The following is a 19,426-nucleotide window of genomic DNA, read 5'->3' as shown; positions in this document are numbered from 1 at the left end:
AGAGGTGGCCATGGGATTTTACGTTTTATAGCCTGATCATATAATATAACTCTTTGATTTAGGCTTCAGAGCCCGATCCCAATAACATTACTGGCACTTTGTTATCTTGTATCAGTAGAACCTATTGTGATGCTGTAGAAATATCTTTTGAAGTATGTGTATGTGTGTGTATGTGGCTCTGTGTATGGGGCTCTGTGTGTGTGTGTGTGTGTGTGTGGGTGGCTCTGTGTGTGTGGGGGAGGCTCTATGTGTATATGTGTGTGCCTCTGTGTGGGTGGCTTTTTTTGTAGGTGGCTCTATGCGTGGGTGGATCTGTCTGTGTGTGGGTAACTGTGTGTAGGTGGCTCTATTTGTGTGGGTTGCTCTATGTGAATAGCTCTGTGTAGGTGGCTATGTGTGGGTGGCTATATATGTGTGTGGCTCTGTGTGTGGGTGCAAATGCAATAAGTCTCGCATTTGAGAGAGATTAAGCTATTGACATTGTAAATAACAATGCTGTTTCTTTAAATGTGTTAAAAACAAAAACATAAACAAAAATAATGTCATGAGCAATGCCAATAGCTCTAACTTTAACAATGCCGAGACCATTGCATTGTAAATGCTTGTCTTTTAATGTGAGAGAGTCTGTGCTTAGCAGGCCATATTATCCTCAGATTAAACAGGGTGAAGGCATTCTTTATAGGATTCGACATTTTGTTACTATTCATTTATGAGCCACATAGGCCCTCAAATAAGGAGGAAAGGAAGAGGAAATAAGTGCTCTTGTCCTCACATTGGAGGAGACTAACTACTTCCAAGATGGCACCTACTTTAGCTACAATGTCTGGCCCCTCTTCCACGACAGGCGGCAGATAATCTGTGCGGTCTAGACTTTCGGGAAGTCTCGAGGCTGCCTGTATCAAGCAGGGCGAGTGCGCGCGGAGCCCCAATAATGGGCCACTCTTCGCATTTCGCGCCAGGGCGCGTGCAGTCTGCGCCAGGGGAAAGGAGTCAGCGCGCGCTGCAGGTGGAGCATTGCACCCCAAGGTCCTCTCTGGCTGCTGCATGGCTGTACTTAGCTTCCGGGCACTGCGGGCAGCGCTGGTGTTGGCAGCCCTGGCAGTGGTCATTCAGCTGCTGCAAACGTGGCTCAGCTCGAAGTCCTACCTCTTCAGCCAGAAGGACATCGCAGGGCTGGCCAAGCAGCATACAGGTGAGACCCTGTTTTAGCCTCTCGGATGGACCCTGCATAGATGGGAGACCCACGAGCAGCATGGGAATAGTTGACAGATCGTCTGGTTTACAGGGCATCACAGTTCCAGTCTGGGTTTTCATTTAACATTTGATTTGGTAAATCAGTGAATTCTAGAAGATGGAGTGTTATTTTACTTCCTTTAAAATTGCATGAATTCACTGTCTAGATAACTGGTAACTTTCAGCACTCGGTGCTGACATAATGACTAGTATTAAAAACTGAAGAAAAGTCTGAATTAATTTACAGAGTTTAAAGACGCAGCGCTGTTCTGGCAGATCTGCCCCGCGTCCCCAGTCTTTACTTCTCTGTGCATGATCCAGGCTCAGCGACCGATGAACATATCTTAAACCTAGCTGTTGGACCGGTTTACTCTGCTTAGACCTGTACATGTCAAGCAGTATTTAAAACTAGAATGAATACAGCTTTTTTATTTTTTTTATTTCTATTGAATACACCATGAAATAGGTAGTATGTCCTGGCTTGATGGAACAGCGCCTTTCTTTGAAATGGTTAATTTGGCCTAAAGGCTTGATGTGCCATTAGCACATCATCTTGTTTTCCTATTACATTTCTTCGTCCACTCATGACTTACTTAAGGCACCCTTTATAGACCTAAGTATTTAGTGGAGCTTAAGTTTGCTGTATTAAAAAAAGTTGCTTCTATGAGTGTTAGATGCTGCTGCTTGTCTGCTATGAGGTGTCCTGCTAGGTCTTGGTTTTCCATGGGATTCAGGCTTGTTAGGCTGCCCTTGAGTATTTTATTTTGTACTTCCTCGCATCATGTCTGCAGTGCTTTTTTGAGTGGGTGAAAAACTCCTTCAACTTGTTTCTTGTGCCTGCAGTATGCACCCCTGCCCCGTTCCTCCTCTCGTCTTCCCGTGAATGTGTGAATAACACTGAAGAAAACCCTACCTAATGATGCGCAGCTAGTGCCATTAGCGCCACTTCACCCGTGACTGCTCCTCTTAATAACAGTTAAGCGAATGTGTGTGATGTCTTATCCTGGTTGTGTCTTCACGGGCGCCCCCCCCACCCACCAATGCCTGTCTCCTGCAGGCTTCTCATGGCTTTATCTGATTATCGCCTATGTACTGTGTGCGTGTGTGTGTGTATGAGAGAGGGGGAGGGACACACTGTGAGAGGGATTGTGTGTGTAAAAGATAGATTATGTGTGCGTGTGAGAGAGACTGTGTGTGAGAAAGATTGCAAGTGTTTGTGTGAGAGATTGTGTGTGTGTATGTGTGTGTGTGTGTGTGTGTGTGTGCGAGAGAGACTTTGTGTGTGCCTTTATGTGAAATTGTATGTGTGTGCATGCTAGAGAGAGACAGGTTGTATGTGTGTGTGCAAGAGAGATTGGGTGTGGGAATGATTGCAAGTGTCTGTCAGAAAGATTGTGTGTGAGAGTGTGTGTGATGACTTTGTATGTGTGCAAGTGAGAAATGTTGTGTGTGGGAGAGAGATTATGTGTGCGTTTGTGTGAGATTGTATGTGTGGTGTGCACGATAGAGAAACAGGTAGTGTGCGAGAGAGAGGGACTGTGTGTGTGTGAGAGAGAGAGACTGTGTGTGTGTGTCGTTCTCTGTGGGCACTAGTGCTTGTGCCGCTGCAGTGCACCCGAGTGTTTGTGTTACATAATTTCTTTTTAGAGGAAGCACACAATCAGCAGCTGACACTTATAAGGTCCCAAAGGCGAGACCAATTGGCTATGCCAATGCTTGTTTTTATTAACAAGCGATTGGCCTGTGCATGCGTCTTTCTTAGAAAGACAGCACACAATTGGTCCAAGGCGGGTGATCGTCCCGCCTTCTTTGTTACCTGGCCTAGGGTGCTCGGGAGCGAGCAGCGGCCCCGCACTGTGCCAGCTGCATTCCTGACATTCTTTGCCGTGCGCGCGTGCACTACTCGCTGGCTTGTTTTTATTTCCTTTTAGCGCACGCGCGCACACAACTCCTGGGCTGGTTTTAATTAGCAGCGACGCGCTTGTTTTCCCCTTACAAACAGTGAAACGCATTTTAAACCAGCTTTGCTATGTGCTTGTTGGTGCGAGCTGTGCTTTTGTTGAAATTTCTGTCGGAATGTCCCAGCTTTCGGCGAAACTGTGCACTCTCTTGACTATGTTTGCCAAATAATCCCTGTCTTGAAGCCACGTTTTATTGCAGAAAAGAAAGCTCTGAATCCATGCTCAGCTGCTAATTCCCCGTTTTTAAGTTCTTCCATATTGTAAGGATGCTAATATTCTCAATGGTAATTTTGATTATGCTCTCTTCGTCAGGGGTTGTCACATCGCTAACATCTGTGGTCACTGTCGAGCAAAATCCCGCCTAGGGAGGTAACTTCATGTGCAGAGAGGTGAATTGTGCTTGACATGGCCCTCAGACATAGAGTGGCACTGCCTGTACCCCCAGGGTGCTACGACTTTTCCTGTCATACAATGGGTGCTCTTTTAACCTGCTTCTAATGAACAGACAAGCCGTTCACCTGGCACCTCCCTCTGAAGTACCTGTCACCCCCTGTGTTTGTGTATAGAGAGCGGAGGGGGGTTGAAGTACCACGAAGTGCGCGTGTCCTTTCATCCCCACTCCCTGTATGTCTAACAAGAAGTGCTGCTTTGTCTGTTTCGTATGTCATACGCCCCGCTCCTGCGGTGCTGCTTTTCCGAGCAGCAATGACTGTCCAGTACCCGCCCCACCCCCACGTCAGCCCTGTTACACACAAAAGCATTGCCCCGGTTACCCTGTCTGTTCTCTGCCTGTTGGCACACAAGCTGCTCCGCTGCCTGTCCCTCGCTCAGGGCTGCCTTGCACATGCCTGTCGCGCCTTCTCTCCCTCCTTCTCACCGCAGCCCTCAGTGCCCACGCCTCATTGTTGCAGGCTGCGCACTGCTTTCCGACTCTACTCATTAAAGTGCAGGTGCTTGTGGCTTGTAAGGCGACCCCTTCCAGCCAGTCGCCCGGAGGACGGCCTTCAGCTGGGCTCAGCCTCAGCCCATGGCTTGCTCCTGGGCTTCACCACAGGACTGGCCGCTAGGTATTCAGCATCACATTGCGGCAGGTATGTCGGGTACGTCTGCACATGTTTGTGTTGTCTGGAGCCGGCCCTCTGGTTATGGTGAAACCAGAGCCTGTTCGCTTTCTGTAGAACTGTGTGAGCCGCTGCTGTAATCGAAGCCACAGGAGGGCACTCGCAGTGCTGGGTGTTAGCGTTGAGCATGCGGCGAGCTACTAATGCACAATGACTCATAGTGCAGGGTCCATTGTCGCCAAATGCTTACATAGATTAATGCCACCCTCCTTCTCTTTGGTATCCATTTTGTTGACATCAGAAGGATTGCAGCACTAAAGCTTTTGGGCTCCACACCTTTTTGGTGGGACCTGTCCTGGTAGAGACGTGAAACATGGAACGGCATTGGCACATCAAAGTCAATTAGGGGGAGCATTATAGTAGCAGGGCGACGATGAAAGGATGCGTGCCTGTCTTTATTGACGTGGCAGCCGGGATAGCTGCATTGGTATCTGTTGTATATTTGTGCTTACTTCATTATGGCTACTTGGTGTCAGTAGTCCCTCCTTTGTGTTTCTACCTTCTCAACCTCCCATAGTACCTATGAGTGTTCTAACTGGTATGTGAAAGTTCCAGTCTTGGCAGTTGATGCTCTGGTCAGCTGGCGAGGTGTATTTCTCTGCTGTGCTATCTTAATAAATCTATCTTGTAACCTGAAGACGTGTCCTGCTGCCTACCTAACCTACTTACAACATTTTGGCGACGATTTGGCTGACCAGACCAAGGCGGAAGCACAGCGCAGCATGAGCAACACTTCGCACAAGAACCCAAGACTGTGTGTCACCCAATTGCAGCAACAACAAAAAAAACGTTGAAAGAAACTGGTAACCTGAGTAACGCGAGAAAAACTGGGAAAAAGAAACAAGAATTATCAAGAAACCTGTCACAACTACTCCATTTGCTGTCAACCCTGAGTCAACCCTGTTTAAAGCGAGGCCAAGAGCTCATCTTGTCAAAAGAATATTGACACTACGTGACATGTCAGAAAAGTGGTTGCAAGCGTGAAAAGTGTATGTATAATTGAAATGGACATAGTTTAAACCAAGCGTCTTCCCAAAGAAATTTACTGGATTAATTTAAGCCAACGTATGTTTGGAACAGAATATTGCAGTAATCTATATGCGTGGCTGAGGCAAGCTGTGAGACCTATCTTAAAGACATCTTGTGACAGGCGTGGACAATGTGGTGAAAAAAACGAGACCTGTGAAGAGAAAAGTGAGGCGTGTCCAAGTCTCCGCCTTACCGTTGTTGTTCAGAGAGATCCTTCACATATTGCTGCCAACCTCATACTGATGACGTCGTAGAATTTCCGTGGGTACTAGCAGAATGACTGTCTCTTTATCGTCACACTCTCTGAATGTCCAGCGTTCTCGGCGTTGTCCTGACTACCACCCATGGTTAGAGACGTGCTTTCAGCATGTCATCACACAAGGTTAAATGTCACGACGCGACGTCAGGCAGCCATCTTGTTGCCTCGTTCCCTTGGTTACGGGAACACCAATCACAATTGAGTGAACAGAGGAAGATATCTGTCCCGTGTACCGAGTACCAGCGGCATAGTTGAAGTGGTGGACAGAATTGCGCTAACACACCATGGGCCGATACAAGTATTAACCTTTCCCTGAGTGCCATCTCTTGGAAAGAAACGGACACACTCACGCTGTGATAAGGTGAGAGTAGCATTGCCACACGGTTTCCTCACACGCTGTCGTGTCTGTCCCCGATCTCGTTACTGTGAAGGAGGCACCAATCTGGTAGTTGAGTTTTCTATGCGTCATGCTCTTAGTGCTTTTTCTTCAAAGGAAGATGATTTGTGAACTCACCGCATCTCCAATGTTTTTAGCATCTTTGTGAGAGACAGTAGTTGAAAGGAACACTCAATTTACATCGCATGAGATGTGTGTTACATTTTTTTTTTTCTCGTAAAGTCTTATTTCACAGTAACTGTGTAAAATCTGTGAGAACAGTGCCACCTTGTGGACTTTTGAAATATTTTACGCGTGGCTCATTTTTATAAAATCAAGAATACGATGGTCACAATATGGATCTCTTTTACAAAGCTCAAAAAAAAAATTTTACGATTTGGGGTAAAAGTGAGAGTGTTCTAAAACAAGGACACAGATCTAGAACCATGAAAGTTAAGAACCGGAACAGTAAATTGTTTTGATGGTGATGTTCAATAGCACATATATAGTAAAGTCACAGAAGAAGCGCAAAAAGGAGTATCTTATTGATTCTGTATCGCAAATTAAATCGGAAAAGCTTGTTAAGCAGCCACCATCAACTTCTGGAGAGAGTAATTCATTTAATTCCAGCGTTGACAGAAAGCAGCTCAAAAGCAAGTGAGGCAGAGATATATATATATAAAAAAAATCAGACTTAAAGTCATAAGAAGAGATGCCACCGTTCAAAAGTATTGAAAGACTGTAGATTTCAAGAGATGAAATGCAAATGGGAAAATTAGAACGTGGCAATTACTATTTCAATATTGACCTGGAGAAAACTATTGTGACTCAAACTCCAATCCAGGGAAAACTAAGGACTGAGGGAGTGAGCCTTGGACCAGGACCGGGAGAGGACAAAGCTAGTCCCAGGACCGGCAGAACCAGGAACCGGGAAAGGACAAAACTAGTCCCAGGACCGGCAGAACCAGAAACCGGGAGAGGACAAAGGATGTCCCAGGACCGGAAGGGGACAAAGGTCCCAGAAGAAAGAAAAACAAGCATTGGCATAGCCAATAGGTCTCGCCTTTGGGACCTTATTAGTGTTTAGCCATGCAACAGTTGCATAACTAAATACTTATAAGGTCCCAAAAGCGAGACCTATTGGCTATGCAAAGCGGCCGTGAAAGTGAAAGTAATCGCGGTAAAGAGCGGAGCGCGCGCCCGTGCACATGCACTGTAGCTCTAGGCTGGCCTGGTAGCACTTTTTGGAGCCCTCTCAATAAGTCTCGCCAGACCAGCGCATGCGCTGGGTCAGGCGAGACCTAAAAACGAGAGAACAAAGGTTCCAACCTATCTAGAGGGGGACAACGGATGTCCCGGAATCAGCACCGGGATAGGGAAAAAATGTGTCCCAGGACCGGAAGGGGACAAAGGTCCCAGAAGAAAGAAAAAAACGAGAGAACAAAGGTTCCAACCTATCTAGAGGGGGACAATGGATGTCCCAGAATCAGCACCGGGATAGGAAAAAATGTGTCCAGGACCGGGAGAGTTCACGACCGAGATTCGTGACGACAAGAGTTCCAGTACCACGACAGAAAATCGTGACAAGGGGGTTCTTTGAACCGGGACAAACGTTCCGCGACTAGAACCGGGTCTTATAGCCCACAGTACTGAGACAGTTTGTCAACAAAGAAATTAAATTTAAAGGTAACTTAGAGGCCCGAACCACATCTAGAGGACCATAACCCAAGAAAAAGAACCAGAACCGAGACAACTGGTCCAGAACTTCATCTTGGACTGTAAGAGAACTGGCTCTAATTTTTCTTAGGGAACATCCTTCCAGAACTTTTTGAGCATTGGAGGCACTTGTTGAACTCTTCTATCTTCACCTATGAGCGGTAAGCCGCGGCGGACAAAGACTGATCGGAGAAAGTAAACTTCCCGTTTTTGCTGGCCACAATGACGGATTGTAGAGAGTAGACTGTCTCTTGTTGTTTTTTCGTCAATCGAAGGGGAGAAGGTGGTCATCATGATCCTCATCATATCCTGTCCCTTTGCCTTCGTGATCTGGAAGTCCAAGAGGTCGCTGACCTTCTACATGTTTTATGTTTCCTTTCTGTTGTTTTCCATGCTTTAAGCTCTTATTATGTGTTTGAGTCTTTGATTTTGTTTTCTCTGTAAAGGAAGAAGATATGTTGTATATTTGTGCTTACTTCATTATGGCTACTTGGTGTCAGTAGTCCCTCCTTCGTGTTTCTACCTTCTCAACCTCCCATAGTACCTATGCGTGTTCTAACTGGTATGTGAAAGTTCCAGTCTTGGCAGTTGATGCTCTGGTCAGCTGGCGAGGTGTATTGCTCTGCTGTGCTATCTTAATAAATCTATCTTGTAACCTGAAGACTTGTCCTGCTGCCTACCTAACCTACTTACAACAGTATCACATATATCGACATTTGTTTATCTATGCAGCGTTAGAGATGCAGGGTGGTGGCTGGGCTGTGGCAATCTTCTGTGGGTATTGATGCAGCACATGTCAGTGAGTGTAGAGTAGGGCTGTGTGTGGGGTATCAGACCCCAACACACAACGGATTGTGTAGTTTTAAGATGTATGTATGTTGTTGTGTCGATGTTAGTGTTGGAATGACGTGGAATGTTGAAGGATTTTGATATATGTTGGGAATGGGGTTTGAGCATTGCTGGCTAAGATTATACGTGTTGGGAAGACCTGCCGCACTACCGCTGAAGCAGGTTGTTTTGCCGGTCAGGATTGATGTGGTTGTTTCCCAACAGAGTGCACGACTACTCTGTGGTTGGTAATGTCAGTGCGCCAGCAGCGAGAGCTGTTTTCAGCACAAAGAACGCAGCACAATGCTCCATGTAAGAAGTGGATACACAGGCAGAGTACCAGACAGCACTGGAAGTTCAGGATAATGCCACACTTTGGTGAGCACCACTGGAAGACGAGTGTGCCTGTGGTGTTTTATAAAGGGTGGACTGTGTTTCTACTCCATCGGACATGCACCACCTAGGTTATCGGACACAGTACGTATGTACCTGGATTGTCAGTTCAAAAAATAACTTTCAGGAAAGGGAGAATACTCCCTTCTTTCCTAATGTCAATTAGAAGTATTCTAGGGGCCGTGGACTTCACGGAAGAGACACTTTCCTTGCCTGAGGTGGAGGTGAAACACAGGCATTTTTAAGATCCAAGGGTTTGATGGTTTAGGAGTTTATTCTGTCCAGTATTGTGGACGTATGCCTACCAGGGGCAAGCCAGGCGTTGAAGACTTGCCTGCATTCAGGAAAATGATATAGCTTGGCATCCCAGACTGGTATTGCATGAAACTTTCTTGAAGACTGACATAAAGTTGTGAATTGTTCGCGGCATCACCCCTGGCTATGTGTTTTGATCAAAAATGTAGGACAGGAATTGTTTTGCAGGTCTGAGGATAAAAGTAGCTTATATAATTGAGGCAGCGAGTCGGACATTTTTGTGTCAGATATCTTATGTTTTTATTTTTACAATTGTTTAGTCTTGTAAATACCCAACTTCATTATTAGTCAAGGCAGTGGTATTCAGTGCATTTTAAAGACTGAGTGTGTTATGCTGACATTGACATCTGTTGATTTGAAGGCAGTGTGACTGGGCATGGGCCGGCAGTGCGACTGGGCAAATCGTGAATTCCGTTCACTAACCACAGCACTCTTTCCTGCACAATATCAGTTCTCTGCCCCAAGTCATCGCAGTACTAGGCCCACCCCGCCTGTCAATTGCGTTAGTGCTCAACGCTGTCATATACTGTGAGCTGCAGATCACGAATCCAAGTCCTGGCATGGCCGATTCAGCCTTCCATCCTTCCAGATTTATAAATTCAGTACTATTAAATTAAGGTGAGCAATAGTAAGACCTGTTGCTTACAGCGCTTAGAAACTGCACCAGTCGATCTATATGAGAAACAGGATATTAACACCCTCCTTATTAGGCGCACCCTACTAATCCCTTAACTGTCCATGCTCCATGATCGTGCAAACCCTATCCATTTTCGATCCTCGTGTATAAATGGCCCCCTGTTATTTTCAGCTGTGTTTCGGTTAGCTCTGTTGCCAGAGCCTTGCTGCTCAGCAATGGTGAGCTAATAAATGGACAGCTTGTCTTTCTTCATTTCAAGTAGGTCGTAATTCATTCTACCGGCAAAAGATTGCGTGCCTACTGCAGAGAACAAGGACATTAAGGCTATCTACTTTAACTTCCTCCATAATGAAATCTTAGCAGTCACCCCATCCCTCCTGTGGGATGGATGTATACAGGGCAACAAGAGTCTTAACAGAGGCCCCAATGACACCTGCTCCACTATTGTAGACCTGGTCAGCGTTTGACAAAGAAAGGTGCTGACTATGGATGCCTGCTAAGAAAAAGCATTGGTATAGCAAATAGGTCTCGCTTTTGGGACCTTATTAAGTATTTAGTTGGTGCAACATCAACTGTTGCATGGTTAAACGCTTATAAGGTCCCAAAGGCGAGACCTATTGGCTATGCCAATGCTTGTTTACAATGGTCGATTGTGCAAAAAAAGCGTCACTTCGATTGACAATGAATTATTCACTCTCAGAGATAATCACATGCAAGGTGACTTCAGTTACGGATTATAATGTGTTACATGTACACCTCCAAGGTTCAGTTAAGGCATTATAACAGACACCACCATTCTCGTTTAGCTTGTTTAGTCTGAAGACTGAAATCAAGTGAGATTTCGTTCCAAATAAAAAGCATGCAAATGAGATTAACAAGAAGTGCAAAAAACGATAAGCAACGGTCCGCCGAAAACCCCACACTAAGTTTTGGTATTGGACGCAATAGGACTTCGGCAACACACTGCCGAAAGCTGCTCGTTGGTGAGCACTAAAAAGAAATAAGCACAGGCGCGACATTAACATACAAAGCAGAAGTAAAGCGCACGGCTGAGCAAATGATCTAATAATACTTACGCAAAACCGGAGGCGGCCATCTTTATCCATTCGTGTTCACGCACACAGCCAATAAGGAGATTCGAAACTTTCTGATGTGTATACAACAGTCGGACCAACCAGGGTTGCTTTACTGTCTAATCACTAGCAAGATTCTCCCATTGGCGGACGCCTGTCAAGCTCTGATTTCATTTTCATAAATTGATTCAAACAGAAAAAACTGACAAAAAATATATTCCACAAAGAATATTCCTCGATAAATCCTAAATCCTTTCTATTACTATAAAGTATACAATAATACTTCATCCAATGCTAATACGCGACTGTTCCAAATTATTTAATCATAGCTGCCATTTGCTTTTCAAAAATATTTCACTATAAACATAGTGACTCTATTTCAAAAAACGAAACCTAAATCAGTCAGCGTCATCCAACACACAGAATAAAATGCATTCCGAGATGGCGATGCACTACACTATGCTTTTTACATTTCGTCCGCCCAGTGAAGCCTCTCATGGCCGCATGTTGCCTCTGATTGGTTGATTTTTCCGTAGCTTGGATTACGTCGCCTGGCCGCAAGGATCTTCTGGGAACATAGTTTTCCTGCGCCCGATTTGATCGGTATTCGTGTAACATCTTTCTGTCAAACTTCCAGGGTGTCGATTGCCGCTATGCTGGAACCTAACAAACGCAAGGGCCAGGAGATGGTGCTTGTGCCACCCAAGAGGCCGCGGCCTGACTTGCTGCCTCCCGGGGCGCCACCAGGAGCAATGTTGCCTGTGGTGAGTGGAGTACAAGGATTGGTCTGGGGGTAATGCATTCCAAAGCGTCTTGCTTCTGCAGTGTCGTTTCAAAGCCCACCTTTAGTACAAAGCTGCATGTCCGAGAGGAAACGAATTACACTTGACAGAAGGACTGATTTAGGCGCGGTTGTTAACTTGGTTGTAGTTAAGCCCCAGCTCACTGAACTGAATGAAGAATAAACTAGCATTGGCATAGCCAATAGGTCTCGCTTTTGGGACCTTATAAGTATTTAGTTATGCAGCACAATATCCTTGGTGCAACAACATCAACTGTTGCATGGCTAAACACTTATAAGGTCCCAAAGACGAGACCTATTGGCCATGGCAATGCTTGTTTCTCTTGCTTGCAGTACTCCATAAGGCTCTTCAGTTCCCTTCTTTGAAAGGGGTGGTGATTATGATTCCTAGGTAAAATGTGCATTCCATGCCAATGAGATAACTGTGTGATGATTAAGAGTACTAAGAAGCATTTTATAATTTTTTTTGCTGGTTCTCAGCTCTTAGATGTCCATGATGACCACGAGCATTACGAAATTTCATCTCACACAATATCTCTTCCATTCGCTAAAGCTTTCAATGCTACTGCACTTATTCTGAGTGTATGTAGTGTTGTGCTATGCTACTGCCGCTTCGGCTGTTACAACTCTGAGGGGAAACTCGCACTTCTGCTACACATGGCGTGTGTCTGTATAAGCTTGTATGTGTGTGACTGAAGTATGTGCTTCTGTTCCACATACGGCACCTGTTGCTTTCTGTGAGATTGTTGCCCCTCCCTCCTCTTTACCTGTGTAGCACTGGGTCTTTGTGCTGGAGAAGCTTGCAATGACGCTGCGTACGCTCTGTATGTGCTGAGTGTTACTAATGTTTGGTAAAAAAAGAGAACACGGAATCCAAAACGATTGTCATGGAAAGTGGTTATCTTAGTTTTAAATTGTTGTTGCACCCTCTCAGTATTTCTATCGCAGTTTGCCTTTGGCATTTATGAGAACGTCATTGGTGCCCTCGTGTGGCGGGACTTGGGATGCCGCTGTTGGCAGCTAAAGCTACACCGACCGTTACGACGACTAGGTTTATTAACGTTGCCTAGAAGACACCGCACAGAATTGGAGTGCAGGTATTTAAACTGGTCAAAATAACAAAATCTTCACCACTTGCCCTGCTGCTGTGCACACTCGATGGGCCAGGGACATACAGTTGACACACCCTCTACTGCACACTTTTGCATATTGGCAGTACTAGATGTATACATGGCAGGACCAGGGAAATACACACGTTCTCTAGTATTAAAGCACTGAAGGTTGATGCAGATTCCTTGCCTGCGTGTAGTGAATAGAAATGAAATGTTAAGTATCGATTGCTAGAAAATTTTAGTCTAATCCATTTCCCATGTTAAAAATGCCATTTACTGGCATGGCTTTTATGGACGATCCACTTTTGCTGTGTTATACTGATAAAATGGAAGCCTTCTAGTTCTGTTATCAGAACTCTGTATTAAATGCCAGCCTTGGTTTTTAGTTAGAGAAGGGGCGCCCTGCATCCTCCAGGGCTATAACTGCCCGATTATGGCAAGGTGAGCCCTAGGAACGTGCAACCGCCAAAAAGGTTTGCCTGATGCCAGTCATGCACAGAGCGTGTTCAACCACCGCTCACACTAACCACACGGGGGGCAATACTCACCAGTGCCCTGTTCCTTTCTTCCTCACCCTCTTACCCCTCCCTTCTACAACATCAGGTGACAGGCTGTCACCACCAGGTCTAAATCTATTTAAAATTGACTCAAGTTATAACCAAGCTCAGCCAGCTTCAAACATTACAGCCCGCTGCATGCGCAGACTTTCGGAGGCTGGGGATATATCTCAGAAGCAGTCAGGAAGTACTCCACATCCAATTAGCAATTGCTCCAATCCCGAGTCATCTTACACATTAGCAGTACCTTCCACTCTCAGACGACTCACAGAATAGGCCCCGGCGGAAAAATAGTTATGTGAATCAGAAGTGCTCATATTGAAGCTAAATGACATAATAGTTCAAAGAGAGACATTAGTGATAATTCACGGACGACTTGAGTAAGAAGTGGACAGGTGGTTACCTTACGAAAGGTGGTCCTCTTATGGTGTATCCCTTCCATTGAAGACAGCAGCTTCTCCGCAGGGAAAGCAAGAAGCTAAACGTGCAGTATGGGACATTCAGTGGAACTACAGACAGCCATATTGGCCAGTAGGCTTGGGCAAAGTCACAGAGTGTCCAATGGAATGCAAGGTGGGGTCGTGGAGAAGATGGCGGTGGCTCTAATTCTATGGAGAGTCCCGATGCGACGTCTACATTGGCCCCAAAGGTAAGGGGGAGAGGCAGGTGACTGGTTGAAGTAGGAAGGGAGCTTTCAGATTAAAAACAAGCATTGGCCGCGCGGCCGTAAAAGTAACGGACTTGCGGGCGTTAAAAAATGATTGTGATCAAAGTGAAAGTGATCGCGCGCTCTGTAGTAAGCATGCGAGTGGTGCGCGCGCGCAGCAGTGATCGCGCTGGAAGGGAGGCAGATGACGGCTGCACGAGTGCATGTTCGCGTGAATGCAAGCGTTAGGCCAGCGAGATAGCACTTTCAAAACACGTATACTAAATGTCTCGCAGGGTAGCGTATGCGCTAGCTCAGGCGTGACCTAAAAAGTAACCCAGTGACTACTTATATTATTTGTATCTCTCTTAGTTGTTGCCTGAGGTGTCACACTGTATTTTATTGTGTTTAAAGATAATAACGAAGGTGCAATCTAGTCAGTGTATGTCCTGTTATCTGTTTATTTGATTAGGGATGGAGAATATGGCCTAATGGCCAGAGCTTTCAACCTTGGAACTACGAATCCTAGTTTGTCTTGGCATAGAATCGCCACCCTGTAATTATAGGCAAATCACTTAATCTCCCTGTGCCCAAAAAATAAAGATCTGACCTTGTCTAATGTAATCTGGTGCTTGTGTAAAGCTCTTTGGTGCCTTTGGGCCAAGTCGGTGCAATATAAATCGACAAGAAAAAAATCTTTAGGTATTTGTAGAAATGTTGAATGAATGACCAGGAGGATGATGTGCTTGAAGAGAGGTTTATTGGTAAAACCCCAGCCACAGCACATGTATAGCTCTTCACTGAGAGGAAAACACTCTCAACAGTTGAAATGTCATGACGGAACGTTCTATTGTTCCAAGGAACCAGAGGCGGGGGGGGGGGGGGGGCAAAAGGCAATGGGAGGAACTGCCATGGAGAATACCACAGTGTTGTTGCGCTTTACAAGAGACTGAACCCTAGGTAACAAAAGCAAGATTGAAACGCATATGAAAAAGAAATGATTGGATAAGGGCCGGGTTTAGCTTTCTTATATAGTTAATGAAACTAAATCAGGAAAATATAATTTTAAAAGTAATTTTAAGAAGGATGGGCGAGTAGGTTTGGTTCTCAGAAGTCACAGAATGTCTGTGCTGGTCCAGAGAAGACCTATTTCAGTGTCTGGTCGGTCTTGAATGTGGGAGTTTCCAGAAACAATTTTGTTGTTGTTGCTCTTGGTAACTTCCTCTTATGGCCTCCAGACATGTTTTAAAGGGCTGATGTGCAATGCAGTCTTTTAAGTGGATGGCTTTATAAATGCAAATGAAATAATAGCCCCTAATGAATTGCGTATTAAATTATTTAAAGTAGTTGGTCAAATCCAAAAGGAACGTGAGAAAACAACAAACTGAATAGAACAGTTGATGCAACTAGTAAACAGTAATGTAAGTGTGTATAAGATTATGGCATACATTGTTTATAGGAAAAGCTTGTTTAAGTGTTAACTCGGTACTAGAACTTGTGGTTCAGTTGAATCCTAGACACATAAATGTTCAGCAGTAGATTTGACAATGCTACATAGAATGCTCAGGTACATATATGGTACTCTGCCCAAATGTAAATTAGCATTGTCAGAAATTGGATTATTATTTGGGGTGGCCAACTGAACACCTCAAATAATGATTACAACTCTTGTTAGGGTTAACCCTCAGAATCATTAAATTAACCTGAGTGCAACCCCTTGGAAACCATAGCACCAAGGAGAGAGGCTTAACCTAGGGAAATGTGTAAAGTATGTATGCACTAGCAAAACCGCAATGAAGTCAAAATGCAAACAAAATACCAAACCGAATTAGAATATAGAGTAAAATTTAATAAATTAAATTACAAATATCCAATAAGGGAAACCACAGAGAGGAATGTTTAAAATTTTATGTAAAAGTAATACAAACAAGCATTTGCAATGCAGTCGGTCTCGCATTTGTGAAAGTTAGAGCTATTTGTGTGGTAAACAATATATAATTTTACTTATGTTTTTTTTTGTAGAGGTGTGTGGCTTGTGTGCTTTTTTTTTTTTTTAACTTTATGGTAAAGAATCTGTGTTGAAAGACCCGAAGTGAATTAATATAAGAAATGCTGAATCAGTGTGTGCATGTGCAATCGAATTATGTGGTTAGCAATTATGTGGTATGAAGTGTAGTGGACTTATGAATAGTGGTATTGTATGTCCTGGAGTGGCATGTGTTGAGTGGAATTATGAGGCATGATGTGGAAATCTGGTAGCGGGGCTCTGCAAATATCTGATAGCGCAGCACTGGGACACCATACTCACAGCATTCACGCACAGGAATGACGCTGAAGTTGCTGATGCCCCCCCCCCGACACTGCCTAGCTTACACGCCATAGATCCCAAGCCCGTGAATCTGGGGCATTTATTATTAACACTGCGCCCTATGTCTGAAGCCTGAACCCGCCTCTGAGAATCTCCCCTGGTCCCTGACCGGATATCTAGTTTGCCTCCCTCCTCATAACCTGTATAAGTCATAGTGCCCCCCCTGGCAAGTCTACATGCTAGAATTTAATAAGCACACAACCCCATACCCAGTCGTACACGATCTCTTGATGGCAGTTTGTTTAGTTAGATATTAGTTTAATATATCAGATAACGTATATCTTATTGACAAATTATGCGATTCCCTAATTCATACTGAGGTGGCCATACATTCATAGCCCCCATGAGGTTCACCCCTGTACATTACAAGGGTTCATTGAGCGATCTCATATGAGTTGGGACTGCATATCTCACAGAGGTTATTATCTGTGAATGAAAGGCTGATGTGATGCAATGCGAGAGGTGAGCAGCATGAAACTGTTTAATGACATAGTGCACCTATTGAGATGTGTATATGCACATATTCATTACTCATGTTTCTGATATGCACCTCCGCTATATGTACTCATTCGCAGTCTAGATATGTACCTGTATGTATATCTCTACAGATGACCTCTGTATGTTACAAAGTCCAAAATGCAGTAAAGATATTTAAAAAACAAATGATGTGTAAATCTGGTGTGGATTGGATGTGTATGGTGTATAGTGGAATTGTGTAGTGGGCTTGAATTTTGTGCCTTGGAATTGTGTGGAGTTCAATTGTGTGGCATGGAATTGTGTGGCATAGAATGAAATTATGTTGAGTGTAATTGTGTGGCATGGTGTGGAGTGTATTTCTGTTGAGTATTGCTATGTGACATGGAGTAGATTTGAGAGGAGTGTAATTAAGTGATATGGTGTGTAGTGTAATTATGTTGTGTGGTATGGAATTGTGTGCCATGGAATTGTGTTGTGTGGTATGGTGTGGAATTATGTTGAGTGTGAATATGGGTGATGTTGCGTTTTAGAATTGTATTAACTAACTATGTGTTTTGGAATTTAGTGGATATATGTGGAGTGTAATTATGTGGTGTGAAGTGTAATTGTTTAGGTTGGAGTGTAATTGTGTGGAGGTAAATTGTGTTGCGTGAAGTGTAATGGAATTATGTTGCAGGGGACAGTAACGTGTATTTTGTTTTTTGGAGTTCAAACAGCTGGGAAGACTGCTTTGGTTCAGAACATGCAGGAGTATGCCTTGGCTGTTAAATGGACTGCTGATTTAATGCAATCACGATATAGGATTTTACTGGTCCAGCGAAAGATTTTATGTGTGTTAGCACCTGAAGTGTGTAAGGCTTAGGGAGGAAGACAAAATAGTTAAACCAGCAGGGACAGGTGGGGGTGGTGTGGGGTGTCGAGGGCATGGGAGATACAGTGGAATTCAAGCAGGCCTGATATATTTATTTATGTAGCTGAAGTGTCCATTGGGTATTTAAAGCTGCTTCGTTTTCCTGGCTCTATGAATGTGCCTTGAGTGGTGCCTCGCTGATGGCTTTACTAAGATGTGGTAGCCGGCCATGCTATGCTCCATTGTGGAAGGAAACCCACTGTAATGCAGTGTCCCAGGGCCTTTTTGGAGGGAGGAAGACAAGTAGTTAAGGAAGCAGCAACGGGCGTGAGTTGGTGTGGGGGATGACTTGGCAGATACAGTTGAATACAAGTTTCACAAGTGACTACATTTTGTAACGAGTCTTGCACATGTGCCTCTGTGTTAAACATTCCTGTCTCTTTAAGGCAATCGTGATATTGGATTTTACTGGTCCAGGTAGAGATCCTATATCGGTCTCTGCAGCTAAAGTGTGTAATGATTGGACCGGCGGGAGGTGGTGTAAATGACAATCTTTTTTTTTTTTTTTTTGCAGTGGAGTGATAATTTGAAATACTAAAAAAAAGTAACATTCAGAAACAAATTGGTTGTCAAAGGAATAAATGGGAAAAATAAAATAGGGTTTTTCTGCTTTTATTGCACTATTTTTAAAGAAAACCCGACGACTGTTACTCGTATATATTAAAAAAACACCAGCATGCAACAGGCAACCAGAAAGAGCATCAAACGTAAATCAAAGTAAAACGAGGTGGGAGCGAAAGTAAAGGGACAGCCGGTAGTGTGGGTGTTAAAGTGAAGCTCAATAGATTACGAGTGTACCTTGTGAAGACGAAGGAGCTTTAACATACCTGGTCTCTCCTTCTCCAGCCACAAATGATTCAGCCTCCACAGCTGCCTCTCTTCAATCCAGGCCATGGTACTTACTGGTAGTGGTGGCATCTCATGTAAGAGTGGGTGATAAATATGTCTATTGCGCGTTGTTAACAGAAACACAACGTCCACTTGCACAGCATCAACCAAAATGCAGCCTTAACAAAGCCCACAATAAAGAAAGCCTTGATAACCAGGGACGGATCTTGGAGTGGAAGGTTTGTGGCTCCTGCTCAAGAAACGAAGACACAGAGACGTTACTTTTGTCACAGCCTGCAGCCCCGTTAGCACCTTACACCTACCTAATTCCCGTAGTAAAGAGTCACTCGGGTCTCTCCACCTTGAGGTCATTTTTGCACATGGTCTCACACCTACGTGGCCCTGACCGCACAGAAGACGATCAGCAGAGCCTGTGAGCCAGGGACACGGCTGCACGTGTGACCCTCAGCAGCAGAGCACGGCAGTGAACCAGGGACACGGCTGCATGTGTGACTCTCAGCAGCAGAGCACAGCAGTGAGCCAGGGACACGGCTGCACGTGTGACCCTCAGCAGCAGAGCATAGCAGTGAGCCAGGAACACGGCTGCACGTGTGACCCTCAACCGCAGAGCACAGCAGTGAGCCAGGGACACGGCTGCACATGTGACTCTCAGCAGTAGCAGCACCAGATCCTTGGGGCACGACAGGGTCTGCAAGCGCACAGCCTGCTCGAAGATGTAGTGTGCAGGAGCGACAGCAGCTTGTATGACGAATGTGAATCTTTAA

The 19,426-nt window shown here is 44.8% G+C and overlaps 2 protein-coding genes across 2 annotated transcripts in view; one reads left to right on the top strand and one right to left on the bottom strand.

Annotated features, from left to right (window-relative positions):
- ZCCHC17 (zinc finger CCHC-type containing 17) overlaps positions 1-11,075 on the bottom strand; it is an 81,600-nt gene extending 70,525 nt beyond the window's left edge. Inside the window, exon 1 of the mRNA XM_085645654.1 lies at positions 10,945-11,075. The gene's annotated coding sequence lies outside the window, so the exon portion shown is untranslated. The remainder of the gene's footprint in view (positions 1-10,944) is intronic.
- Positions 11,076-11,464: 389 nt separating this feature from the next.
- SNRNP40 (small nuclear ribonucleoprotein U5 subunit 40) overlaps positions 11,465-19,426 on the top strand; it is a 90,586-nt gene continuing 82,624 nt past the window's right edge. Inside the window, exon 1 of the mRNA XM_085645653.1 lies at positions 11,465-11,705. Coding sequence (XP_085501779.1) covers positions 11,595-11,705 — 111 coding nt within the window. The 5' untranslated portion in view covers positions 11,465-11,594. The remainder of the gene's footprint in view (positions 11,706-19,426) is intronic.

The sequence above is a fragment of the Triturus cristatus genome, chromosome 3_1, assembly GCF_964204655.1.
Source record: "Triturus cristatus chromosome 3_1, aTriCri1.1, whole genome shotgun sequence".
In the NCBI taxonomy this organism is placed as follows: Eukaryota; Metazoa; Chordata; class Amphibia; order Caudata; family Salamandridae; genus Triturus; species Triturus cristatus.
This window is presented reverse-complemented; position numbering and strand designations above follow the sequence as displayed.